Source organism: Delphinapterus leucas, unplaced genomic scaffold, assembly GCF_059928025.1.
Source record: "Delphinapterus leucas isolate spDelLeu-1000000601 "Yukka" unplaced genomic scaffold, BTC_Dleu_Yukka2 spDelLeu_asBTCV2_sq25, whole genome shotgun sequence".
Classification (NCBI taxonomy): Eukaryota; Metazoa; Chordata; class Mammalia; order Artiodactyla; family Monodontidae; genus Delphinapterus; species Delphinapterus leucas.
The window spans coordinates 13,804,433-13,817,947 of NW_028322234.1; the positions used below are offsets into that span (position 1 = coordinate 13,804,433).

General features: G+C 50.6%; 1 protein-coding gene across 5 annotated transcripts in view; it reads right to left on the bottom strand.

Annotated features, from left to right (window-relative positions):
* The window catches only part of ARHGEF18 (Rho/Rac guanine nucleotide exchange factor 18), a 95,775-nt gene extending 82,652 nt beyond the window's left edge, over window positions 1-13,123 (bottom strand). For 3 of the 5 annotated variants that reach the window (XM_089905537.1, XM_089905536.1, XM_022557638.3), the window contains exon 1: window positions 12,886-13,110. In XM_089905537.1, coding sequence (XP_089761663.1) covers window positions 12,886-12,943 — 58 coding nt within the window. In that variant the 5' untranslated portion in view covers window positions 12,944-13,110. Of the gene's footprint in view, window positions 1-12,885 lie in introns of all 5 variants that reach the window. The other 2 variants (XM_022557639.2, XM_089905538.1) reach the window with 2 other exon arrangements.
* Window positions 13,124-13,515: the final 392 nt, after the last annotated feature.

Here is a 13,515-nt window from a genome sequence, read left to right on the forward strand (position 1 = left end):
GACTGAGTTCCCATCCTAGAGCCACAATCTGAACCCCAACCCTCACCATGTGCTGAACCCTGACCCCAGGTACAGACTGAGCCTTAGTTCTGGTGACAGATTATCTCCTCCAAGCTCCAGACTTTGTCTCCAATGGCCTCTGCCTTTGTCTCCAGTGGTGACTGTCTGATATTCCCACCCGCGCTCCAATCTCAAGTCGTCAAGGCCAAACTCCTTGTTTTCCTTCCTCCTTCTGTGTCCCCATATCAGTGTGACTGCACCGTCTTCCCAGTGACCCTGCCAGAGACCCGGAGATGAGCCTTGCCTCCTTACTACCCTGCAGGACACCAAGCCCTGTCAATTTCACCTCCACGACATTTCTCTACTTCATCCTCTTTTCTTTTTGCCTCTGCTACTATCTTAATGTCAGCCTCCATTATAGCTCTTTCTACACAACCACAACTCTTGTTGGGATTTTCCTGCACAAACAATTGCCAACCACAATTGGCTTCTTCTGTCGCAGTAGCTGGTATGTCTTCTTGGCATGACATTTCAGAGAGTCACCCCCCTTCCTCTGGTCCTTACCCCTGGACTCCCCTTAGAATGACATTCGAGCCCTTTTCGGTCTACCCTCTCAACTCCCCCCACACACCTGAGCCCCTAACTCAGTATTCTCCTGTGTGCCTCTGTGCTGTTCCCACCACCCTTTTCCACTCTTCCTGCCTTGGCAGCCGAGGACTTTTTCTCTGATCCTCTGCAGACCGTCTTAGCCAGAGGACCTTGGATTCGTCCACACCCCTTTTCTACTCCCTGTTGTGCTTTAACTGGCTTACTTGTTCGCTTCTAGACCAGGAGTTTCACAGGCCAAATCTGACTCAACACCTGATTTTGTAAATAAGGTTTTAGTAGCACACGGCCACACCCATTCGTGTCCATATCGTCTGACTGCTTTCATGCTACAACTACCGAGTTCAGTAGTTGTATCAGAGACCATATGACCTGCAAATCTGAAGACACTTACTCTCTGGCCTTTTACAGAAAAGGTTTGCTGTCCCCCGCTCCAGATCGTGAGGCAAGTTCTGTATCCAACCCACTTGTACACCCCCAAGTCCCAAGTGGTAAAATCTTACGTGTGTGGATCAGTTCCAATATGCCTTGCCTTGTGCTAAGCCTGTCATGTTCTTTGCATTCTTCTATCCTCACAACAACCCTCTGAGTCCCCACATTATGGAAGGGGAAACTGAGGCTCAGAGAGATGTACTGACTCATCCAAGGTCATACTGGACTGGCAAGAGGCAGAGATGGGATGTGAACCCAGGTATTTCTTGCTCCAAAGCAAGGGCTCACAACCACAAAGCTATCCTGTGGTGAGCAGATGAATGGATAGATGGGTGAATATATGGTTGGATGGAAGCGTGGATGGTTGTATGGATGAATGAATGAATTGTTGAATAGATGGACGAGTGGTTGGATAGTTGGCTAGCTGGCTGCCTGGCTGAAGGGAAAGTTATCTGGCTGGGTGGTTGGATGAATGGATGGTTAAATAAATGGATGGATGGGTGGTTAGATGGAGGGGTGGATGCATCGATGCGTGGATGGATAGTTGGGTGGCTGGCTGGTTGGATGGATGGATGAGTAGATATTTAGATGGATGAATAGGTGGGTGGTTAGATGGATGGATGGTTAGATGGATGGATGGGTGGATGGATGGATGAGTAGATATTTAGGTGGATGAATAGGTGGGTGGTTAGATGGATGGACGGTTAGATGGATGGATGGGTGGATGGATGGATGAGTAGATATTTAGATGGATGAATAGTTGGGTGGTTAGATGGATGGATGGTTAGATGGATGGATATGTGGATGCATGGATGGATAGTTGACTGTCTGTCTGGTTGAACGGATGAATGGGTAGGTGGTTGGATGGATGGACGAGTAGATGGACGAATGGATGTATGTATGTGTGGATGCAGGGATGGATGAATGGGTGGATGGTTGGGATAAGTGGTGTGTCAGTGTCCAGTGGCAGTGATGCATTACTTGGTATTCTGAGGGGATGAAGAGGGGAGAAACGTAGATAGAAAGAGGCAGAATTGTGGCAGAGAAGCCAGGCAAGAAGGAAACCAAGTTGAGACACAGAATGCACACAATATATATACACTTATTACGTACTAGGGAACGAGTGAAAAAGTATGGCCGAAATGGGTAATTGAGCAACTGAGAGGAAGGGCCAGTGGGGCTCTGCCCCAGGGAACTTCCTGCAGGTCTCAACCCCCCTTCCATAGTCTTGTCTGCCTCTCCAAATCCACTCCATTATTTTCCCAGGAGGTCCCATCTGGTGCCCAGACAGCCAGTTACAGAGGTTAAGAAGGGCACAGAAAGGCAAAAGAATGGAAGGACTCGGTTAGGGAGTCCCTCTCTGCGCCCCACCCCCATGCTTCTCGCCTAGGAGCCGCCTCTCAGCCTGTATTCAAGTTCTAGGCAGCCTCTTCCAACAGCAGCCCCTGCAGCGTCAGCCATAAAAGGGTTTAAGAGTTACCACTGGTTCCCACAGCTCACTCCCCAACCTGTCGGCCTATAAGTCACAGCTTCAACGTTCCCGGGCAGGGAGACAGGGTGGGCTGGGCGGCCAAGAGTGGGTAGACCTTCGTAAGGATCTGGGTCCCAGGTGGGATCCGTGGCTGATACCCTAATTCTCTAACATTACCATCCACTGGTGGATTAAAAAACCCTCCCCAAGCCCTCCAGCTGCCCACACTGGTAGCTTTGTTCACTGGTCAGAACACACCACAGAGGTAGCCTTGAGACACACCTGGTTTCAAATCCTGGCTCCCTCAGCATGTACTTGCTGTGTGACCCTGAGATCATCACTCCTCCCTTCTGAGCTGAACCTCACAAGGGCTCAGTAACTGACAGCAATTTCCACCATTATGACTGCTCTTCCATTGCATCTCAGTCCGCACGCCACCGTCTCCCTCCCCAGCCCCAGCCTCCAGGTCCCCGGATATTCTCGATAGTCCAGTCTCCTCCAGCACACTGCCTGGCGCACGACAGGTCCTCAACCAGAGCGTATGTAATGAACAAGCTAATGAATCTTCTTATTGACTGCTCTCCTGCATGGAAACTCATTCATGAACAAGTACTCAGCTTATGCAGGGGGTACAGGGGGCTCCTGTCACACTATCCCCCGTGCCCCATGGCCTTGGACACCATCTGGCTATCTTCCAGGACTAAACTCCTGCCGAGATTTAAGAAATGCCTTTTTGCAAAAGCAATTCACCCAGACCTTGGGGAATATGATACAAGGGTCTCTCCAGCCGCCACGTAGTAAACTGAAGTCCTGGGACCCAGGGGGCTACCAGCCAATGTGTGTTTGTGTGTGTGTTCTAGGGAGGTGTCAACCAGAATTTCTGGAAGTCTCAAACCTCCTTCCTTTTGCTGCCTCTCTGAACCTCTGTCCTGCAGCCATCCGGGAACATATCGCGTCAGGAACCCCCAGGAAGCCACCAGGCTACCCCAGTTCTAGGCTGGATTCTCCTTCTACAGATTTACCTCTCAAGACACGTTCCTGGCTGAGCCTGGGGACATGCTTCCTCTGAGACAAGAGGGACCCCACAAGTCTGTGATGTTCTTTTGGGGTCCCAGGGAACCAGAGATCATGAAATTTGGGGCTGGTTCAGGCAGACTCTGTGCCCCTGGGCTGAGGAAAGGCTTGGGGTGGGATGGTTGGGCAGGCTGTCCAGGGAGCCCTGCCTGGGTGGCCGGTACCCACTGCTCACTGCCTGCCCCCTTACCTCTCTTGAAGGCCCACCGCTTCAGCCAGAGCTTGGAGAGGGCCGGCCAGGAGTGGTTGAGCGCTGAGCTAGCCATGGGGGCCGTGTATGCGAGCATGTGAGTGAACAGCAGGATGAAGAAGGCGATCGGCTGGGAATATCTGCCAGGACGGGGCTGCCAGCAAGAGGGGCGGAGCCTGTCTGCAGGGGCTGCCAGATATATCAGCTGATGGGAGCTTGGGGCTGGGGCAGGGGGGGGGGGGCCCCAGCGACTCCAGCCTTGGAGGAGGCCAAGTCCTTAGTACTAACCCCCACCTCCCCTGCCCTATAGGCTTTTCACCCTGGCTGGACAAGACATTCCCAGGAGGAGCTGCAGGGTGCAGTGAGGGGTCCTCAGAAAACAAGTATAGACTGGGTCCTGAGGTGGACCTGGGTATGCGTGAATGTCTGAGTGTTTGTGTGTGTGTGTGTGTGTTTCATTGTCTCTGTGCTTTTGACAGTGTATTTGTGTGTTAGCACAGAGTGTGTGTTTTCAAGTCTTGAGTGTCAACTTGTCTATGGGGGGGTGTGTATATAAGCATTTTAGGGGTTTTCCCCCCGGTTTCATTGCGATATAATTGGCATACAGCACCGTGTAAGTTGAAGGTGTAGAGCATAATGACTTGACTTACATATATGGTGAAATGATTACGGCAGTAAGTGTAGTTAACTTCTATCATCTCATACAGATACCAAAAAAAAAAAAAGAGAAAATAATGTTTTGTTGTTGTTGTTCTGAGGAGAACTCTTAGGATTTACTGTCTTAGCAACTTTCAAACACGCCATGCAGCAGTGTTAACTATAGTCACTATGCTGTACATTACATCCCCAGGACTTATTTATCTTATAACTAGAAGTTGATACATTTTGACCCTCTTTATCCAATTCCCCCACCCCCACCCCCACCCCCTGCCTCTGATAACCACAAATCTGATCTCTTTTTCTATGAGTTTGGTGGTGGTGTTTTTCTTTAATTTAATTAATTAATTAGTTTATTTATTTATTTTTGGCTGTGTTGGGTCTTCGTTGCTGTGTGCGGGCTTTCTCTAGTGGCGAGCGGGGGCTACTCTTGGTTGCGGTGCGCGGGCTTCTCATTGCGGTGGCTTCTCTTGTTGCGGAGCATGGGCTGTAGGTGCGTGGGCTTCAGTAGTTGTGGCGCATGGGCTCAGTAGTTGTGGCTCGTGAGCTCTAGAGTGCAGGCTCAGTAGTTGTGGCCCACGGGCTTGGTTGCTCCGTGGCATGTGGGATCTTCCCAGATCAGGGCTCGAACCCGTGTCCCCTGCATTGGCAGGTGGATTCTTAACCACTGTGCCACCAGGGAAGTCCCTGGTGGTGGTGTTTTTTTTTAGATTCCACATCTAAATGAGATCACACAGTATTTGTCTTTCTCTGTCTGACTTATTTCACTTAGCATAATGCCCTCAAAGTCTATCCATGTTGTTACAAATGGCAAGATTCCCTTCCTTTTTTTATGGCTGAATAATATTATCCACGCAGTTTAAAAAATCTCTGTGATCGTGTGTGTGTGTGTGTGTGTGTGTGTGTGTGTCTGTGTGTGTGTGTATCTGAATGCCCATCAGTATCTGTGGGGTTGGATCCACATGACTCATCTGGGACTTGGGGAGATCTGAATCCGGTATTTGTGGGGGTTTTTGTATCTGCCTGGGTTTCTTTGTGTCTACTTTTGTGTCTTTATCTCTGTGTGCATCTGTGTGGGGCCAGCCAGCGCCTGTCTGTACAAGTGCTGCCGCCTGGTGGTGGAAGCCTCCTTACTTGCATTTTCACTAATGTCTGAAAAATTCCTGGCTGTCCCTTCTCTCATCAGTGACCTCTCAGCCTCCACCCTCCCTTCTCAAAGGGTTAGCCACAAGTCTGTCTTTACCTATACATACCTACTCGACTTCATCATCCACTGAAGTCTTTTTTTTTTTTTTTTTTTTTTTGCGGTACGCGGGCCTCTCACTTTTGTGGTCTCTCCCGTTGCGGAGCACAGGCTCCGGACGCACAGGCTCAGCGGCCATGGCTCACGGGCCCAGCCGCTCCGCGGCGTGTGGGATCTTCCCGGACCGGGGCACGAACCCGTGTCCCCTGCATCGGCAGGCGGACTCCCAACCACTGCGCCACCAGCGAAGCCCCACTGAAGTCTTATTTCCATCCCCTCCAGTCTTTTAGCTCCCTCTGGGGCTAAATCTAATGGGCGCTTTTCAGTTTCCCCTTTACTGGACAAGTATGACCACTTTCTTCTTGAAATCCATTCCTCTCATGCCTTTTCTTCTTCTGTCTGCTCCTTCTCAGTATCCCTTCCTGACTCGGCTCCTCTTCCTTTCTCTGCCTGACCTTTAAACTCTGTGTTCCCAGGGCTCTGTCCTTAGCCACTTCATGGTCTCCCCACTGGCCTTGGTGACCCCATCTGCACCTCTCTCATCACTTCCGCTATCCTATTATGAGTAGGTGGCCTCCACATCTTTCACTCACAAAAAGACATAAAAACACACACTCTATACACCAACACCATCCAATACACTTCCCAGTGCATGTAGACAATGGCAAACATACACACTCAAATAGTCAGACATATGTTCACACACACACAATTATACACAAACAGCCACATACATACATAGAAATCCAGATACCAGCTCAGGGAGAGTTAAAAAATCACCTACTCTGCTGTGCTCCAGGGTTTAATTCCTCATCTCCCACCACATACTTTTCCCTGGACAGACTACAAATGCCTCTTGGATCTTCCAGACCTTTGGGTGGAGAGCAGATATGAGAACTTCAGGGAAATTAAAAGCAGTGAGAAGCCAGGAGGGACCTCCATCAAACTGATGGCAACAAAGACAGGGACCCAGGAGCCCAGGAACAGAGAAACACAGTGAGTCAAGCACAGTTAGCAATGGAGGCTTGATAAAAATCTTGTGTTAAAAATACAACAGGGATACCTATTTCTAACGATGGCAGGCTACCTTATTGCAGATTTACCTTTCCACCAGGGTAAATCCAGCTTAAAAATCTGGATAAAATCAGAAGAAGAAAAAAAAAAACACCCTCAATTTGAAGGCGTTGGCAGCCAAGGTTTGAGGTGTCAGAATCCTAGAGAGGTGAGGTAGACATAATGCAATGCTGGGTGTTTTTTTTTTTCCTTACAAGCGAATTGTTGATATAAATGCAGTTCTTAAGTGTGAAGCAGACCAGAAAGGGGCTGAGAAACTGAGTGTAGCTTCTGGCAATCTTCTGGGGCTGGAGAAATGGACATTGGAAGTCAGGGCTCACAAAGAGGAGAGAGCTGGGGTCACCAAAGACTATACCCTAGGAGCAAGGGGAGACCAGAAATGGATCAACCTTCACCCAGACCAAAATAGCTTCAAGTCAGTTTAATCCCTGATTAAAGTCACCTGCCTTTACTTTCACTCCCTTCCAGAAGCAAAAAGTAAAACCTCTCTGGAGGGAAATAACACCATGAAGAACCACCAATGATATCTACAGTTTTTCATAAACATTATCAGGCATTCAATCAAGATTGAAGCGCAACAGAAGATAGAATCTCGTGACCTAAAATCAGAAGAAAAACCGACAATAGCAACAGACCCATAGAAGATACAGATACTGCAGTGAAAAGTACAGCAGAATGTGGCACAGGGATGGGTTGGTCTGGTGTAAAACATCACGGGGAAGGGATATTTCCAAGTATCCTCTCCACGGGCAGTATCAAGGGTACCCACTTAGGGGAAAGTTCTGATATACAACCATCCCTCGGTACCTGCATGGGATTGGTTCCAGGACCTGCGGTGAATGCCAAAATCCTCAGATTTCAAGTCCCATAGCTGGCCCTCCGCATCTACGGATTCAACCAACCGCAGATCATAAACATAGCACATGATCCGCAGTTAATTGAATCCACAGGTGCAGAACCTGTAGATACGGAGGGTTGACTATGTAGCGAGTAGAAGTGGGAGGTGACTTCTACTGTGGTTAACCCCCCAATTTCTCTTATTTCACCAGGGCCAGAGTTGACCACGGTGTTGCTTGAGTCCTAGGTTAGGAACCAGTGGTTCCCACCTTGAGCTGTCGAGCTGATTGTGATGTTGTGGGGAGGGGAGGAAGGCTGGGTGGATTTGCATGTGTGGGAGTCATTAGAGGCAGAGGGCCAAGTGACCTTGAATGTCTCAGGTTAAAGTGTTCTGATTTTATTGTGTGTCTGTGCCAGAAGGAGGCTCTGATGGCATTTACCACTTGGATTGCCTCCTCTAACCTGACGCTAGTTCCTGTGAGTTGTAAATAGCCCCTTGGCCTGCCAAAGGGTGGTCTTCTGGTCCTGGATGGTAATAGTAGAAAGAGCTGGTGGAGAGTTTGAATGGAGGTGCAGGGTATGGAATGTGTTCCATCTTTTTTCTTAAAGATTCTCTTTTTGATGTGGACAATTTTCTAATTTTTTTAAATTTTATTATTATTTCTTTTTTTTTTTTTTTTTGCGGTACGCGGGCCTCTCACTGTTGTGGCCTCTCCTGTTGCAGATCACAGGCTCCAGATGCGCAGGCTCAGCGGCCATGGCTCACGGGCCCAGCCACTCCGCGGTATGTGGGATCTTCCCGGACCGGGGCACGAACCCGTGTCCCCTGCATCGGCAGGCGGACTCTCAACCACTGCGCCACCAGGGAAGCCCTATTATTATTATTTTAAAATTTATTTTATTTACATTTGGCCGCATTGGGTCTTCGTTGCTGCGTGCGGGCTTTCTCTAGTTGCGGCGAGCGAGGGCTACTCTTTGTTGTGGTGCGCGGACTTCTTATTGCAGTGGCTTCTCTTGTTGAGGAGCACGGGCTCTAGGTGTGTGGGCTTCAGTAGTTGTGGCGCACGGGCTTAGCTGCTCTGCGGCATGTGGGATCTTCCTGGACCAAACCCGTGTCCTCTGCATTGGCAGGTGGACCATTAACCACTGCACCACCAGGGAAGTCCCTGGACCATTTTTTTTTTAAGTCTTTATTGAATTTGCTACAATATTGCTTCTGTTCTATGTTTTTGGCTTTTTGGCCACGAGGTATGTGGGATCTCAGCTCCTGACCAGGGACTAGAACCCATACCCCCCCTGCATCGGAAGGCGAAGTCTTAACCACTAGACCACCAGGGAAGTCCCAGAATGTATTCTATCTTTATCGAAGTATCTGCCATCTTGGCAAGGATAGCCTCCATATTGGTGAGGGCATCTGTCATATTGGTGAGAGTCTCCGCCATTTTAGTGAGGTCTTTTACCATCTTGTTGATGGGGACTGCCATCTTGGTAAGGGTACCCTTGGTAAGAGTACTCTCTTGACATAACGGTGTCCTGACCCCTAGAAAGGGCAGATTCCAGGGAAGCCTCCATGACAGTGTCCCATGAATCCATTAGTGAACCCAGCAGAGATTGGCTGAGGCAAGAAGAACCACCCAGCTGACCCAACAAATCATGAGCTAAACAATTGGATGAAATCAGTCAAAAGATACAAACTTCAGCTGTAAGATGAATCAGTATTACTAGGGATGTAATGTACAACATGATAAATATAATGAACACTGTTGTATGTTATACATGGAAGCTGTCAAGAGAGTAAATCCTAAGCATTCTCATCACAAAAAAATTATTTTTCTATTTCTTTTTTTTTTTTTTTTTGCGGTACGCGGGCCTCTCACCGCTGTGGCCTCTCCCGTTGCGGGGCACAGGCTCACGGACGCGCAGGCTCAGCGGCCATGGCTCACGGGCCCGGCCGCTCCGCGGCATGTGGGATCTCCCCAGAACCGGGGCACGAACCCGTGTCCCCTGCATCGGCAGGCGGACTCTCAACCACTGCGCCACCAGGGAAGCCCCTTATTTTTCTATTTCTTTAACTTTGTATTTGTATGAGATGATGGATGCTCACTAAACGTATTGTGAAAATCATTTCATAATGTACGTAAGTCAAATCATTATGCTGTACATCTTAAACATAGACAGGGCTGTATGTTAATTATATCTCAATAAAACTGGAAGAAAAAAAGTCAGGAACTTGGGAGTTCCCTCGTGGTTTACTGGTTAGGATTCCGGGCTTTCACTGCAGTGGTCCAGGGTTCAATCCCTGGTCGGGGAACTGAGATCTCACAAGCTGCATGGCATGGCAAGAAACCAAAAAACCAAAAAAAAACCCATGAGCTAAATAAGTCGCTATTGTTTGACGCTACTATGTTTTGGGGGTGCCATGCAGGGTGCTGTGGTTATTCCCTGTTGCATAACCAATCACCCCCAAACCTAGTGGATTAAAACAACAACAATCATTTATTAATTCTCAAGGTTGCCATGGAACAGGAATTTAGAAGTAAGTGGCCTGACTGGGTGGTTTTTGGTGTGGGGTCACCCATGAGATCCTAGCCAGACATGGGCTGGGGCTAGGCCATCAAGAAGGCATCTTTGCTCACACAGTTGAGAAAACTCAAAGAGCTGGGGTTCCATAGGCATCTCTTTTCGTCTCTATGTGGTCTTTTCTCATAGTCTCTTCTGCATGTCATCCTCAGGGAAGCCAGATTTCTCACTTGGAGGCTCAGGGCTCCCAAGGGGAGAGAGAGAGAGAGAGACAGAGACAGAGACAGAGAGACAGAGAGAGAGAGAGAGAGAGAGAGAGAGAGAGCTATAGCCAGTTATAAGTGGCCTTGTCTTTTACGATCTCACATTGCTTCTGCTAGACTTTATTAGTTGAGGGACCCATGAAGGTCTGCCCAAGTCCAGGCACAAGGGACTCCACCTTGATTCCACCTCTTGATGTGGAGAGGCGAGATTCTGGAAGAGCATGTGGGCCTGGAGTCCATGTGGGCAGGTGTAGGGACAGGTTAAGATGATGGGTATTGGGAGGGGGTGCCAACTAGGGGGCCAGCTGTGTGGGTCATGCCAGTCTAAAGGCCAGGGCTGAAGTAACAGCAACCCAAGCCAACATTTAACAAGAGCTTGTGTTGTGCCAGGCTCCAGTCCAAAGGTTTTACATCGATAGCTCATTTAGTCTTCTCAGCCACTATATGATGGGATGACGGTAGTGACACTTCCATCACTCCCATTGTCCACATGAGGAAACCGAGACACAAGGAGGGTAAGTAACAAACATCTTAAACACAGCTTCTTCTCAAAGCACCTCCATCCCCTCATTCGAGTGGAAATCAGCACTTTGTCCTGGATTCCCTCTTAGCCTGAACCCCATCTAGAGCCACCAAATGGTCTCCAAGTCCTGTCCCTGGTCCTCCTCCTGCATCTGTATCCTTCTGGCCCTGACCTGGTCCAGCCACCTTCATCTCTGAGAGGGTCTCCCTACCCCCAGTATATCCCCTTCCACTCAGTTGCTTCTCCATGGAGGTGTGGTCCCAAGGGATCTTCTAAAATGAACCTCACTGCTGTGTTCCGATGCTTCTGTGGATGCTAAAACCCCACCCTTCTTGAGGAAGAGCCCACCTCAAGCAGAGTCCAAGGAGGTGGTTGCCATGTTTTTTACAAGTCTCCCCCACATACTTGATAGAGATTGAGACCCACCATTAGTCCCTCTTTCTAGGTGTGGCACAGAAAGTTCCTGAGGTTGCACACTTGTGGCATGGGCAGGGATTGCTCAGGGAAGCCAGGTTTGGGGACAGAGACAGAATAAGAGAGAACAGGCAAGGCTGACAATGTCTCAGAGCACCTACTGCATGCCAGGCACTGTGCCATGATTTCACATGCAAGGTCTACGACGACCCTTTTACAGAGGAACGAACGGAAGCCCAGAGTGGCGACAGTGATGTAGTGCCCGACACCCCTCCCTGGGATGTGAAACTCGCATGTCAGAGACCTGCCCCAGACTATAACTGGTGGGAAAAGTGGAGCTCCAGGGAGGATTTTAATTCACTGTTAAAGGCAAAGAAAGATTCGATTTTGTGATGGAGCGCCTCTGCCGTTTAAGTCAGTATTGAGCGCTGTGTCAGGGGCTGGGGGGCCAGGGCGCATGCGGGGGATGTCCCAGACTAGATACACTGATGGGTTTGCAGTTGACATTCCACTGGTGCTTCAAGGTCCAGTGAAAAGCCTGCCTCTGCCAGGAAGCCTTCCCACAGGGACTCACTTGCGGTGGTGGCCAGAGAGCTCAAAGGTGGCTGGGAGTAGGGACGGCATTCCCTTGGCTGTCACTGATTGTCAAACCCTTTCCTTAGAACCGCGGGTGACCCAGCCAGTGGAATTCTCCGTGGAGAGTCCACTCTCTGAGTGCGGGCTTCAGGGCCTTCCCCGATGTGCCCCCTAGCCTAACCCCACCAGCTCCATTGTCCCTGCCCCCAGCCGTCCAGTCCAATTCACCCTCTCCTGGCTGTTCCTGGGCCACCTTCCCTGACCCCAGAGTGCCTGAAACCCGCCTGATGGCCTTGTTGGCAACCAGGGCAGGGAGGAAGCTGCAGGCCTGGGTGTGCCCTGCAGAAACCACAGCCTTCCCCACTCCACCTCGCCCCACCCCAGGCAGCCGGGTGAGTGAGACTCCCCTCGGTGGGCCACCGGGAGGGCTCCAACCAGGAGGGCTGCCCGGGGGGAGGGTCCTCCTTCTTGGATGACCTTGGAAGATCAGGGTGAGGCTCTCCTCAGGACTGGCTCTCAGACCTCAGTCTTAAGCGGGAATTTGTTTTGAATGTCAAACTCCCCAGCGCCACTCTTCGGATTCTGTTTCAGGGAGATCTGTGACCTCTCTCTTCACGCCAAATCTCTAGCTTAAGAAGCAAAGCGCCCCTGGCGACTCTGCCACAGGGAGCCTAATCCACCAACCTCCCCACCCCACCCACCCACCATTCATCCCCTGTCCCTTGTTCCCTGTGCAGACTTTGGTTACAAGGGGCCCCATCTTTCTGTCTGGCTTTGTTGCCCATCATGGACCCCACCCCCCTGAGGTATAAGTTCTTACGACCACAGACTTTTGCAGAAGAGAAAGCAGCCTCCCCCTACCCACTCGGGAAGTGGGCTGACCGGAAGGTGGACAGAAATCGTGGATGGTCTGTCTGCGGCCCCTCAGGCCTCCCCCGCAGACCCCACTGCCGCTCTGTCCCCGTTGGTCCACCTGTCCCCCACTCCCCAGTGATGGTCACTCACCAGATGGAGCCTTGCCCTCACTGCTGTGGGTATCCAGCTTGGCTACAAGCTCCTGCATCCTCCAGGACCCATGGCTTGGGCTTTGATCCTGGGGGGGAGCATCTGTGGGCCAGAGCCCAGGGTAAACCGCAGGGTGACCCAACTCTGCCCTAACTTCCTCTTCCACAATTGCCGCCTGCCTGGCGGGCGCCTCCACTCCCAGCCGGGGGCTGAGGCCAGAGTCTGCGTACAGCACAGGACTGGTTTTAGAAGAGGGAGCCCTCCTCTTTCGCCCAGACCTGTGCATGCAGGTGTCTCGAGGAGCTGGGGTAGGGGACGGGGCGGGGGGGGGGGGTGGGAACCTCAGAACCCTCCCCCCACCCAGACAACTTCCTGCGGAACCAACTGCCGAAGAGGTACGGGGTGCTGGGGCCTCACCCGAGCACGTGGGTACACACACAGAGATGCACGGGGACACACCAATCATGTGGATTCACGGAGACACAGGCACTCGTGCACACCCATGAACAGGCACTGGCGTGTGGGCACACACAAGGTTCCATGGGGCACATGGGTCCCCATGGTGTGTTGGTAAAGGGTTAACAACCACCTCTCTTGACCACACACAAAAAAAGAGCCATGATGTGAGCA